Genomic DNA, 13,971 nt, shown 5'->3' with positions numbered 1-13,971 from the left:
GATTAAGATTTGCAAGTTCGACATAGATGAAGGGAATGAAGGGCCAAGTAAGTATGGTGTGCAATCTATACCCACTTTAATAGTATTTCAAGATGGTAAGGAAATTACACGCAAAATTGGTGCAACAATCTGTTGATTGTTATATCTTATTGATGCAACAATAATAGACAAATTTGCTTTTGTGTGTATTATAAATATTGATAAAAGGAATTGTAGCTCAGTCGGTTAGAGCAGTTCGCTCATAATGAATTGGTCGTAGGTTCGAGTCCTACCAATCCCACCATTGTGTTGATCTTAGCATGATCGTAACAATGAGAAAACTATAGTATATGAACTATATGATGCTATAATAGAGGAAAGGATGGAAATTACTGAATCTTTGAATAATAAGTCAGATGCGTTGCACTTACTAAATCATCCGTTCTACCAATCATGGAATACAGGAAGCTTAAGCTTGCAAGCTTTACAAACCTATGGTAAAGAACATTATCACCACGTTGCTGCGCTTCTTCGTTATATCAGTAGTATACATTTTTTCTGTGCCCAGATCTAAAAATGCGACAAATTTTGCTTGGTCATTTGATAGAAGAAGAACAATGTGATGAAAATTACCCAGAGCTATGGAAACGTTTTGCTGAAGGGCATGGTGTAACACGTTCTGATCTCCATAAGGATGCACAGATTAAAGAGACACAGATGTTAGTTGATGATTACTTTGATATTGTACGATCAGACTTTGCTTCCGGCTTGGGTGCACTTTATGCTTATGAACGTCAAACTCCAGAGGTTTCTAAGTCTAAAATTGAAGGTTTAAAAAACACTATTCAATAAGTGATGAGCGTTCTCTTCAATTTTTTACGGTTCATATGCATGCTGATGAATCGCATTCTGAGGAATGTGTAAATCCTATTGCAGACTTAAGCGAAGAAGAGCAAGAGAAAGCCATTCAAGGCGCTAAAAAAGGAGCAAAATTCTTGTGGGGTTTTCTAGAAGGGATGATGAACGCTAGTGTGTGTTATTAATTGTAAGTAGATTAAACTCAGTGATATTAAAATGCAATGTAATCTTCTGATATCTGACCTGCGGCTTTGGGTTCATTTAGGATATAGTGCAGAAGAGAAGTTTCATTCTCAATTGGTTAGTGTTAATATTGATTTTACCTTTAAATCCTCCCCTCTAGGACTTACAACTGGCCGGCTTGAGGATACTATATGCTACTTGGAGGTAGTTCAGAGTATTCAATCTCTCGTTCAAAGCAAGCAGTTCAATATAATCGACCACTTAACACATGATATATACACAGCCATTCATAATCTTTTGGTGCAAAAAAACATATTATTTCTTTCATAAGAGTGACTACTCACAAAGTTGCACCACCCGTTTCCGGTGTGTATGGAGGTGTTCTCTTTACTTATTGTAATACATTACGAAAACAAGAAGATAACTAATGATCTATATTTCTATTGGCTCAAATATAGGAAATCGCTTTTCCCATTTACAGAGGGCTGCTCAGTTACTAAAGGAACGCTATTTTAAAGATTTAAAGTCTTCGATCATTCTAGAAACTAAGGCCATTTTACCAAACGGTGCACCACCTGAGTGGGATAAGTCATTTCTCAACATGATTGTCTATGGAAGTTGTTCTTCTTCTCCTGAAGAGCTATTAAAAGGTCTAAAACAAATTGAGTGTGATATTGGCCATCCGCAGGTCTATGAAAAGTGGGCACCTCGCGTTATTGATTTGTATATTTTGTTATGGGATGATCTAACGCTCGATAGACCCTATCTTAGAATTCCTCACCCAGAATTGATAAACAGACTATTTTTGCTTCACTTAATGGCAATGCTAAACCCTATGGATAATACTGCAATAATCAGCAAGATGTTCGGTACTGTTGCTTATGATATCCCTAACATTCAAGATTGTTTTTTAAAGAGTTTTACGCTTTTTCCAGAGCTTGTGTGTATTGTCAATATTACTCTTGATTCATTTCAGATGGTGATCCTTATTATGATGCAGATCAAGCAACCAAGCAAGCACTGCAACTAGTATCAGACAGTGCAAGTATAGTTGATCTTGGTGCTCAATCAACAAGACTTAGCTCCTTAATACAAACTCCAAAAGCAGAATATTCATGCTTAAAACCAGTGTTTGATAATCTCAATCAGTATATGAAAGTCGGTGATATTAAAGTCAGCATTGATAGCTTCTGGCCAGACGTTATTTTAAATGTTTTGGAACACTACAACATTGCCTGGGTAAACAATCAGAAGTCATCGTTATTATGCATTTGCTCTCCATACCACCACATAAGGATAACATCATTCCAGATGACACTAGTACCATAAACCATTGGGCAGAAAGGAACATTAATAGATTACTAATTCTAGGTTTTAATCAATGTTCAATAATTATTGATCCTGGTATTGGTTTTGGAAAATCTCTATATCAGAATATTTGGCTTTTACACAATATAGAAGCATTGCAAAGTTTTGACTGCAAAGTTCTGGATGGTCATTCTACAAAGTCATTTATTTCTTCTTTTTCTACGGAACCTGTCTTTAACTGAGATTTAGAAACAATTGCGTTATCATCTGCACTGCACAACAAGGTTGATTTCCTTCGAGTGCATAATGTGCGTGATCACATGCAATTTTTTGTAGCTCAAGCTGCTTTACAGTGATGATAGTTATCGGATTTATGGCTGTTGATCCCAAGGGGGTAATTGGAATAAATAATGGATTGCCCTGGCATTATGCAAGTGAGTTACATCATTTTCGTCAGGTGACTGACAAACAAGTTATTGTTGTGGGAAGAAAAACATTTGAGATAATACCCCAAAGCATATTAAAGGATCATATCCCTGTTGTTTTTTCTCGTAACGAGTTAAGTTCTTGTTTTAATAGAGGTATAAAGTGCACTATTATTTCTTCTATGCAAGAGTTTTTGTCAATTCAAGGTAGTTCTAAAGTCTTCGTGATTGGTGGAGCACAAATAGCGCACCTTTTTTTGAAGTATGATCTAATATCAGAGTTTATCATAACAGAAATTCACAGACTTTATAAAGGTGATGTATATTTTGACTTAACATTTCTTGATGGATGGCATAAAACTGCTCTTGCTAAAACAAAAATTATACTATATGTAGGTTAACACGTGATAAAGATGGAAGAAAAAATTGTGAAGCTCATTAAGTCTTTTAATTGTAAATTATGCCACCTGAAACAACAGGCAAGAGGACCTTTATGAGAAACTTTCTGATGCAATAGTATGTATGTTAAAGCAATTTATACCCACTGCATTGAATGTGGAGAAGTATTAGAGCAGGTTCTTGATCGCTATGTTTCAGAGTTGCTAAGAGAAGAAGTTGTTCTTGGTATCACATCAAAAATCATTTTCGTTTATCAAAAACAAGTAGTTTGCAAAACTGCTTATTCTAAAGAACAGCTAATCAAAAGAGAAGCTGAGGCAATTGTTGATGTGGATCACAATCCTTATAGTATCTGTTTAACGATTATAGATAATATGTTAATTCCATCTGCTGGCAATGATGAATCAAATGGTAATGAAATGTATATTTTATACCCTAAAGATGTTCAGAAAACAGCTCTATCAATATGGAACTATCTCAAGACAAAACACTGCATAAAACATCTTGGCATTTTGATTAGAGATAGTAATGTAACACCTATGCGTCGTGGGGTTATGGGCGTTGCTCTTGGTTGATGTGGATTTAAACCACTTTATTCCTATATAGGCAAGCCAGATCTTTATAATCAATCACTGCAAGCACCACAAATCAATCTTCTTGATGCACTTGCAACATCTGCTGTTTTAGTTATGGGAGAAGGGGCAGAGTAAACACCAATGGCAATAATTAGTGGTGCACCAAAGGTTCATTTTCTTACTCGTCCGCCAACTACAAAAGAAGAAAAAAGTGTTAAGATATCCATGAAAAAAGATCTTTACTCTCCTCTCCTCATGAGAGCTCGTCGGTTGAAGAGAAACTTAAAAAATTTACTATTTCTTCATAAAGAGAAGTAGTTAAAGGAATTTACTCTATTTCTCCTTCTTTTTTTATTATTTTTAATCTATGATTAACGTAAAAGAGATATGCAAAAACTCTATTGATCTATAGTCTGCAAATTATTAATAACACTTACTTTAAAGAACCTTACTTTACGCTGATCTTTGTGCGCTCTTTTGTGGTATTTTGTAAGAGAATAACTTGTGAAATCATCTTCCTTATAGATTAAAGAGTTACACTGCTTTATATGTGATGCTATCTAATCTGTATAGTCCTGATGATCGGTCGCAATGAATGTTTCTCCTGTTATAAGTATTTTTTTTTTTTTGCTAATAAATTTAAAAATTCCGTATTAGTTAATCGTCTTTTATTGTGACTTATTTTTGGCCATGGATTTGGAAAGAGGATAAAGAATCTTTCAACACTGTTGTCAGGAAACTTTACAATCAATTCTCTTGCATCGTCTGACCATATTATAATGTTTTTTATGTTTTGTATTTCTATGTTTGTTAGCAAGCGAGAAACCCCCTTTAAGTAGGGCTCACATCCTATAAATAATAGATCAGGTTCATTGAGCACCTGGTAAAGCATATTTTCACCGTTGCCAAAGCCTATTTCTACCCATATTCTTTTTTCGTGAATTTACAATCTTCTCTATAGATTCCTTGCTGATTTGAATAGAATATTTTTTCAATATTTCATCAAAACCGGGTTTTAACCTGGACCTTCTGGAGAACGATCTAATCCACTTGCTATTCTTAAATAGTATATTCTTGATACATACATAATTTTTGTCACTATATTTTATATAGCTTAAACAATTCTCGAAATGTATTAACGAAAAATTACTTGTCAATAATTATTAATATTATATAATATATGAGTTCCTATAAAGTTTAAATTAAAGATCACATTGCATGAATAATAATGATCCAGTTGTAAATCTACCGGTTACTATCAGAAAGCTATCATCAAACAAGTTTATGGAAGAGATATGTCAAGGCCAATTTGAGGATCAAGATAATGCCTTGTTTGAAGATTCTTTTGTTAACAAAATTAAAGAAGGAGATGTGGTAGAAGGTGTAATTACAAGAATAAACCCTAACGACGTTGTGGTTGATATTGGTTTAAAGTCTGACGGCAGAATTCTGATCAAAGAACTCTGTTGTAATGATGAGATCATTGTTGGCTTGAAAATTTGAGTTTATGTGGAAAGAATTGAAGATTATCATGGTTATGTTGTTCTTGTTAAGTTTATATAAGAAAACGTTGACGCCACTTACGTTTTTCGGATAGAAGCAGAAGCTAGCAAGAGGTTGACGCTACGCAGTTTTTTCGATCTCTTACATTATAGAGAGATATAAACAACCAAAGATAAGTTGTATTAATGGCTGTACTGTAAAAATAAGAATATAACACTGTTATTTGTTGTTCAAACAAGTGTGTTTTATTCAAATAAAACCCGCAAAACCTTTAGAGTTCTTAGCCGTGAAAAAGCAATTAAAAACGAGAAACGGAATAAGTTGGAAGAAGATACAGTTACAAGAGCTGAAGTAAGCGGAGTTATTAAACGCTCAATTAAATGTGGTTTTATTGTTGATCTTGGTGACGGAATAATATGTGAATTTGAAGCAAGTAAAAGACGCGAAGCACCTTATTGAAACTGAACAAAAGTTCATCGCGCTTAAAATGGATAAGAAGCAAGGTAATATTGTAGTATCAAGAAAGCTGGTATTAGAAAAATTGCACCCTGGTGAAAAAATTAAATTTTTAGAATCTTTAACTGAAGGCGATATAATAGAAGGAAAAATAAAAAGTATCACTCATTACGGTGTATTTGTTGGTATTCATGAATCAGATGTAGTGGGAGGTATAGATGGATTGCTACATATTACAGATATCTCTTGGAGTAGAGTGAGACATCCATCTGCAGTTTTTGCTTGTGGCCAGACTAGAAAAGTTAAAATTATAAAAATAGATAAGGAAAATACTAAAATTTCCTTGGGTGTGAAGCAGCTAGAAGATAGCCCTTGGCAAGATGCAGAGTCAAAATATCTAGTTCATAGTGTGCATAAGGGTTATGTAACAAGCATAGAAGATTACGGATTGTTTGTTGAGCTTAGACCTGGAATTGAAGGTTTAGTGCACTCGTCAGAAATAACCTGGGTTAAGAGTAATTTATCAGTTAGTAATCTCGCAACAAGGGGACAACAAGTATATGTAAAAATTCTCAGTATTGACATTGCTAAGAGTAGGATGAGTTTAAGCATGAAAAGGTGTGTAACCAACGCTTGACAGGTATTTATCAATATGTAACAACCAGTGGCGACCTCATTTGTGAGGAAGTCCGGTGTCGCAGGACATTTCCCCTTAATAATTAATAAATAACAAACGATAGTCAAAATTCGAACACTGGCAGTGGAAGAAAAACCCTAACCTCGAATCCTCAATCGAATCCTCGATAGAATCCTTAATCGAACCCTCGGGCCAGTGACACGCAGCGCGCGTGCGCACAGGATCAGTACGTCATCAGGGCGACATCCTATGGCGTACGAAAGAACACACGCTGACGACAGGATGACGACCGGATGATGACAGTAGAAGCCAATCAACAAACAACGCTCTCTGTACGCCGGCGCAAACACCACCAGACGCATGCGCTGAAAACCCGGAACCAATAGAGAACGCATATCCTGCGATGACTCCTACACGCGCAAGCACAACACGACGCTACCCCTACACCGAGGTCAGTCATTGGGCCCAAAAGAGGGAGGCAATTTTCCTGTAGAAATAGGGCAGCGCCAGCCCCAGTGGGGAGTCTTCTTCGAAATTAATAAGTGTCAAAAATTAATCAGTGTTATAATAATAAGTGTTAAAAATCCTAGTCTTCCCCAAAACTCCGAACCTCACTACAGCAGCTTTAACCAGCTCCTTGATACTCTGAATTGAAGCAGCTTCGATTAGCTTCTCCATTACCGACTTTTTTTTTTTTTTTTTCGTGGAGAAATCCTCGTAGGACACCCCGAACCCCTTGGGGAGGGCTCGGGGTAGTGTCGGACTTTTACCGACTAAAATTCCACGGTGGCCAACCTAAGGCGTATCGGGCGGCACTGGGAACTCCGAAGAATACTACCAGTACCACTCTAGCCGTGCCGAGGCGCATCCCAGGAGGGGTGGTTTCCCCTCCTTGCGGCACATTTAACTTCGACGACATGTAGTGGCCACACTACATGCCGTCGCCCCACCTGGGTCGGTGTGCAATGGCGACTTGGGCCCCGACCCAAGCCGCCAGCGACCCTTGCGGTGGCCCGCTGTCAGCCAAACCCTCGGGGGCCTTGTGGCCCCGTCGGTGGGTCGGACTGGCCTCGGGCCACGGCTCCCCCCTACCCTTTGTCGTCGGGCTGCTATTGGACCGGGGTGGGCGGAGATGGTCGTCTCGTCCGTTGCCCGGCCCTAGCTCTGCCCCTACGGGCGGGATGGTCGCCTCGCTCCCTCTCCCGCTCCGCGGCCTCCTTCTGCAGCATGACTTGCTCGCAGAAGGAGGCCATTGCTTTCCACGACCTCTCGCCGGTTAGCATAGCCTGAACTATGGCCCTCAGCGAGAGGTCGTGTCCTATCGTCTGTGTCAGGACACGGCGCTCTGCTGCCCACGCAGGGCAGACTTCCAGCGTGTGCTGCGCCGTGTTCTGTTCATCGCCGGAATGATGGCATGCCGTTGTCGCTTCCTTTCCTATTCGACACAGGTACTCCCCGAAACAGCCATGTCCGGAGAGCACCTGCGTCATTCGGTAGGTGAGCCTTCCGTATGCCCTGCCCCGCCACTTTTCGAAATGTGGCAGGACAGCCCCGACGACCCTTTTCGTGGCCGCGCCAGTTAGCTGGCGGCTCCACTCCGAGTGTAGGGCACGCCGGGCGAGACGCCTCGTCTGTTCGACCGCTTTTGCCTCTGGTGGCCTCCCGCTATCCCTGAGCCGGCGCAGCCGGACGTATACTGTCCGGTCGTGCTGTGCCAATAGCTCCAGGGGGGGGGGGGGGGGGGGCAGACCAGCCAGGGCGGTCGCCGCCTCGTACGAGATGGTGCGATAGCCCCGGATGACTCTGATGGTCAGCCGCCTGTGAAGGCGTCGCAGCAATAGGATACTGCGTTTGCTGGCCATCAGGTCCGGGGCCCAGACAGGGGCCCCGTAGAGGGTCATTGATCGCACCAACCCAGCGTAGAGGCGGCGAACTCCTTCTTCGGGCCCCAGTATATTGGGGAGGAGGCGGCCTAATGCGGCCGACGCTCTCTCTACCCGGGGGGCTAAGCGGTCGAAATGTTCGACGAAGCGCCATTGGCTGTCGAGGATCAGGCCCAGATATTTCATCTGCTCCTTCACCTCGACGAAGGCATCACCCACCTTGATCCGCAAGCCGGGCGGGGGCTCACCACGGCGAGGCCAGTTATAGAACCACATGGCCTCGAATTTGTGGGGAGCAACCTCAAGGCCCGACTCACGGATCGCTGCAACAACGACAGCCACCACCATCTCGGCAAGGCGGACGGCCCTTCCATAGCCTATCCCGCCGACCAGCACGAGCGTGTCTTCCGCATAGCACGTGAGGCTGATGTCGGCGGGAAGGCTGGCCCGCAGTACTTTATCGTACGCGACGACCCATAGCAGGGGGCCCAACACGGACCCCTGCAGTACGCCGCGCACAACCTTCCTTCGGCTGGTTTGACCGTCTCGGCCGGTGTACTGTATCCACCTGCCGCTGAGGTAGGACCGGATTGTTCGTCTCAGGTACGGGGGCACATGCATACGACGGAGCGCCCCCAATACCCTGTCCCAGGGAAGGGTGTTGAAGGCGTTGACAATGTCTATTGAGACAGCCAACGCCACCCCATCCCTGGAGACGGCCTCCTCCGAGAGTGACCTGACGCGCATTATGGCGTCGATGGTCGAGTGTCCCTCCCGGAAGTCAAACTTGCTGGAGGCCAATCCCGGTCCCACGGTCGACAGGTGGGCCGAGAGGCGGGTAGCTATGATTGTTTCAAAAAGCTTTCCCGCCTCGTCGAGCAAGCACACCGGCCTATATGCCGAAGGCGTGTCTGCGGGCCGTCCAACCTTTCCAAGAAGGACCATCCGCGCTTCCTTCCATGCACTGGGCAATTTCCCCATTCGGAGTCAGCCGCTCAGCAATCGCGCTAACCGCGAGCTGAGGACGCCTATTGCCCGGACCAATACGCGGCCGGGGACACCGTCAGGGCCCGGCGCAACGTTGCGGGAGCTGCGACGGTGCAGTGCCCCGGCTAGCTCCTTGTGGGTAACCCCCATCCCCGCCTCGGACCACTCGCTATGTGGCTCCGAGGCTTCGTCGCGGGTGGTCTCCTGCTCCCGGTCTAATCCGGGAAACAGGGTTTGTACCACCCGCTCGAGGAGTGGGGGATCCAAGGTCTCCGTTACGGGTGGCGCCCATGGGCGTAGTTTGCCCATTACTAGTTTGTATGGGCGCCCCCATGGATCCCTGTTTAGCTCCACGAGGAGTTCCTTCCATGCCCGGGCTTTGGCTTCCCGGATGGCGCGCTGGAGGGTCTTGCGCGAGGTACTATAGTCCTCATATAAGCGCGCCACCTGCTCGGGTTCGGCGTGTCGGCGACGGCGGGCGCGGGTATACCGGCGCCGCGCTCGGACATGCGATGTCCGTAGTTCGTCCATTTCGCGCGACCACCAGTAGGCCGCGCCCGGACGCGAAGGCGGCCTGGCTCTGGGCATGGCGGTGCCATACACCGCTATTATTGGCCTGTTGAACCAGGCCATTTCTCCCTCGATGTCGCCGTCTGGCCCAGCCGGTGTCTCCGGCCAGGCCGCTACGTGAGCGGCCGCCTCCAGGAGGCGGTCATCTAGCCGCCTGGCGGCTAATCGAGGCGGCGGGCGAGGTTGCCGGCTCCCGTGACACCGGGGCCCGACACCCCGGGTGGAGCTGGCAGTGGCGACCCTCACCTCCATGATGATGTAGAGGTGATCGCTGAGGGTCGCCACTTCTGTCGCAACTCTCCACCCGGATAAACGTCGCAGGCCGGAGGGGGTTGCCCACGTATGGTCTATGATGGACACCCCTCGCGGCCCAACGAACGTGTTTTGCCGACCCCGGTTAACCAACCGGAGGTCCAGCCCGGCCTCCCAATCGATGAGGACCTCGCCTCTACGGTTCGTCCTGGGGCTGCCCCATGCTGTAGCATGGGCATTGAAGTCCCCCAGGACGATTACTGGGCGGGGCATGCACCTTCTGATGCATGCTTCTACCCCGCCCAAGTATGTTTCATACGAGGCGAGGTCGATGTTGGGCGACACGTAGCAGCCCACCACCGCGATGTCCGCCCACTGGACCGCCACGCATCCCCCGCCCGTCTCGATAACGGTTGCTGGAGGCGATGCGGGCGGCCAGGACCAGGTAATGGTCACCGAGCCGCACCGACTCCCGACCCAGTCTGGGAGGTCGGGGATGTTGTACGGCTCGGTGACGACGGCCAGTCCTATTTTTTGCTCCCGCAGGGTGTGTACCAGGAGGTCCTGGGACCTGCGGGAGCGCATAATGTTTGCCTGGAGGAGGACAGGCGCCATTTCTAGGCCGTATCCATGACCCCCTCCAGGTCGGCCGCTCTCCCAATTTCGGGGTTACAGCGTAACGTCTAGGGCCCAGCTCCCTCGGCGGTTATTCTGCTGTTAGCTTCCTTCTCCGTGGGGGATTTCTTATCCCCTTTGCAGGAATCTTGGGCTGTTGTGCCATCATCCTTTCCTTTTTGTTCGGCCGGCATACTAGCACGGCCCTTCTTCCGTTGTCTTTTCGACGCGGGGGGAGAGCAACCAGGTCCCCCAAGGCGGTGGTCTGCAGGCCTGCCCAGGTCCACGCAAAGTGGGCATTTCAGGGCAGTCGCATTACATTCAGCCGCCCGATAGTCAGTGGCCCCGCACTTGAAGCATCGGCCTCTGCGGTCCACGTCAGCCGTGCATCGTTGCTGGACGTGTCCAAGCTCAAGACAGCGATAACACTGGAGCAGCCGGGATGGTAGCACCTGTACCCGGGCCGACGTCCACCCCACTCTGATTTTGCCGGCAGCAAGTAGGCTGCGGACAGTCCTGAGGGGGCAACGTATCCATGCCGTACCCAACGCCGACTGCGTGCGGCGTATGGAGCCTACCTTTACGTCTTCCTCCTTGCATGCACCTTGTGATGCCACAGCCGTTATGACATCCTGAGTGGTGACGGGGTCATCTAACCCCGCCACCCTCAATTCAGGTGTCTTTTGGGGCCTCGCCACACGCACTCCTTTATCGGAGAGCAAATCTTTTAGCTTTCCAGCTAAGGTGTCAGCCTTTGTAGCATTCTCCGGGCCAGGGATTTCTAGTATTATTCCCCCGGTTATGGCCCTCTTTGTTCTTATCTCGGCGATGCCCATATCCGCCAGTTTGATGTTCGCCCTGGCAGTTCGGAGGGCATCGCCGAGGTTAGCTCCAGAGCCGTCTGCAGCCGACAGAGCTATCGCTGCTGTGGTCGGAGGTCTGGCCGTTTTGGGGCGGGGTATTGCTCCTCCGCCCTTGGGGATCTTTCCGGCTTCCATCAGTATGCTATCAGACCGGCGCGCCTGCGTCTGCTGTGGTGCAGATTGTGCCGTTGCCTTCTGCGCCGCTTTCTTTTGTTTTCTTCCCACGACCTCTGTCCATAGCGGAGCGGACTTCTCCTGACCGCGTTGTGCGGCAGAAGTATCCGCCAGTCTTTGTCCGAGGTTTCCCGTCTTTGGGGTGGGGCCGGTTCTTTGGGCCACTACTTCCTTCGCCTTCCTGAGCTCCTTCGCTTTGCCTGCACTGCTTGTTCTCCTCACCGAGGTTCCACGTGCAGGGACGGTTTTGGGGCGTTCAGTCTGCTGAGAAGAATGCGGGCTGGGTGGTGGCATATTTTGATGCCCGCCATCCAGTTTGAGGTGGTCGGCTACCCAGGTTGCGTAGTAGCTCCTCTCTGAGAGACCGGAACTTCTGTTCCATCATTGCCTCTAGCCGGGCCCACATTCCCTCAGCTGAGCTAATGTGGGCCGTTATTGGCTCCGGGCGTGGTGCTGCAGGGGGTGAAGCCCCTGGCTGCATTGACGCCGGTGTTCGCTTAGCCCGCGAAGCGCCCGGGGATAAAATCCCAGAAGGGGATTTTGTAGGCGTCCGAGGTGGCGGTGGAGGCATTAAATTGGTGTCTCCTCCCTGCCTGTTGTCTCCCCTGCTGCGCAGGGCCTGAGTTTCATCCCGGAGGCGCTGCAACTCTGCCTTCAGGTTACGCGCTTCTTCTGGAAACCTGGCATGTTGCTCTTCTAGCTCCTTCTGGCTGGAAGTGGCCACCGTTCGCTGCTGTATTTCCACAGCGGCAGTGCTGATTATACGTGTGGCCATCTTCAGTTTGCGAACAAACGTCCCTTTAAGGTTTTTGGGGCTCGCAGCCACTTTTTCGACCTCCGTAAGCTGGTAATTAATTATCCCGGCCAACGAACCTGTGTCCTGCCCCATCATCTCACCTTTGAGAGTTTCTATGGTTGGCAGGTTATCAGGCCTAACCTTCTTCCTGACTCTAGTTACCTCTTCCGTTCCTCCATCATCGGCTTGCGCACCAGATCGCGGTCGCTTGCGGCCGCCGACGGATGTCCCAGATTGGAGGGACATTGAGGACTGGCGGGAAGACACGCTGTTGTCGTCCTCGGAGGTTGATACCGCTCCATGGTCATCAACCGCACCTGCCATCCCTTTTTCCCGACCCACTTCCACATCAGGGTCTTCCCAGTCGCGACCCAGGTATTGTTTTAGTATTCAATTAGCCTGTTCCGCTGACTGCGAATCCCTGTTCGGACTGGCTTCTGAGTCAGCCATTGATCCACCAGCCATGGGTGTTTGTATCGCTGCCTTGGATATTGGCTTGGAGGATCGAACGCGCTCGATCCATTCCTGAATGCCACCTTCCGAGGAGGAACTGCCCCCTTGCTCCTTCTTCTTACTACTATCCCCTGCTAGAGCTATGTCCACCACGCTACACGCCCTGTCCAACTCGTCTTCCGACTTCCCCTCCTTCCCTAATGTTTTTGTTGGTGTAGACATTATGGCAGATATTTAGTTCTTCCGGTTCGCCCATCATGGGACCCCCAACGCTGTGGCAGCACTTCCCCGGGTAAGAAAAACCCTAAATATGGATGCCAAAACCGAGAAGCGGCTTGTCGGGTGGTCAACCCTATTGGCACCTGGTGATTCTACAAAAATATTACGGGATAGGTGCGCGCCATATATGATGCAAAAGGTTTAACGTCACCCCTATCGAGAGGGCGGGTACCCATCCGAAGGGCCCCGTACTCTAACTTCAGGCTAGACGGCGTGACGGATTACCCCCCGTCGCACAGGGTATGAGGAAATACTGACCAGGTAATCCTCTATACCTGCGCCCAGTTAAGCTCGCTTCAACCCCGACATAGACTCCAGTCAGTACCTGGGTAGCGGTTTTTCCACGTTTCGCATGCGGCTTCAGGCGATCTTTGCCATAATTTCAGGACTTACTGTTACGCATCTTCCACCGCAGAGGCTAGGTACAGACTTCTCCCAAGTACCCCGGTCGGGGCGCTACTACTCCACCCCTCGGTTAGTCTGTCGGGAATATCCACGAGCCACCGGCCGCAGCCCATTCACACACACACACACACACACGCACACACGCACGCACACACGCACGCTTGCTCGCTCACACGGACGCTCGCTCGCTCACACGCACGCTCGCTCGCTCACACGCACGCTCGCTCGCTCACACGCACGCTCGCTCGCTCACACGCACGCTCGCTCGCTCATACGGACGCTCGCTCGCTCACACGGACGCTCGCTCGCTCACACGGACGCTCGCTCGCTCACACGCACGCTCGCTCGCTCACACAAACGCTCGCTCGCTC

At 48.0% G+C, this 13,971-nt stretch overlaps 2 protein-coding genes and 1 non-coding gene across 3 annotated transcripts; all 3 read left to right on the top strand.

Moving 5' to 3' along the window:
* Positions 1-206: 206 nt before the first annotated feature.
* Positions 207-280, top strand: Trnam-cau (transfer RNA methionine (anticodon CAU)). The gene has a single exon. It is a non-coding gene; the product is annotated as a tRNA-Met (tRNA).
* A 1,167-nt stretch (positions 281-1,447) lies between these two features.
* Positions 1,448-2,471, top strand: LOC143186451 (folate synthesis bifunctional protein-like). The gene is made up of 3 exons (XM_076390126.1): positions 1,448-1,937; positions 1,997-2,259; positions 2,392-2,471. The coding sequence occupies exons 1-3, from the start codon at positions 1,448-1,450 to the stop codon at positions 2,410-2,412; spliced, it is 774 nt and encodes a 257-aa protein (XP_076246241.1). The 3' UTR covers positions 2,413-2,471.
* Positions 2,472-2,605: 134 nt separating this feature from the next.
* Positions 2,606-3,275, top strand: LOC143186515 (dihydrofolate reductase-like). The gene is made up of 2 exons (XM_076390197.1): positions 2,606-3,068; positions 3,150-3,275. The coding sequence occupies exons 1-2, from the start codon at positions 2,684-2,686 to the stop codon at positions 3,152-3,154; spliced, it is 390 nt and encodes a 129-aa protein (XP_076246312.1). The 5' UTR covers positions 2,606-2,683; the 3' UTR covers positions 3,155-3,275.
* Positions 3,276-13,971: the final 10,696 nt, after the last annotated feature.

Source organism: Calliopsis andreniformis, unplaced genomic scaffold (genome assembly GCF_051401765.1).
Source record: "Calliopsis andreniformis isolate RMS-2024a unplaced genomic scaffold, iyCalAndr_principal scaffold0001, whole genome shotgun sequence".
Taxonomy (NCBI): domain Eukaryota; kingdom Metazoa; phylum Arthropoda; class Insecta; order Hymenoptera; family Andrenidae; genus Calliopsis; species Calliopsis andreniformis.
This window is presented reverse-complemented; position numbering and strand designations above follow the sequence as displayed.

What these genes read in the sequence shown, in the direction of transcription:
- LOC143186451 (XM_076390126.1), top strand. Translation starts at nt 1,448, where the DNA reads ATGATCTATATTTCTATTGGCTCAAATATAGGAAATCGCTTTTCCCAT. An exon ending in TCAAGATTGTTTTTTAAAGA is followed by an intron (nt 1,938 to 1,996) that starts GTTTTACGCTTT and finishes GATTCATTTCAG; the next exon opens with ATGGTGATCCTTATTATGAT. An exon ending in AACACTACAACATTGCCTGG is followed by an intron (nt 2,260 to 2,391) that starts GTAAACAATCAG and finishes TACTAATTCTAG; the next exon opens with GTTTTAATCAATGTTCAATA.
- LOC143186515 (XM_076390197.1), top strand. Translation starts at nt 2,684, where the DNA reads ATGATAGTTATCGGATTTATGGCTGTTGATCCCAAGGGGGTAATTGGA.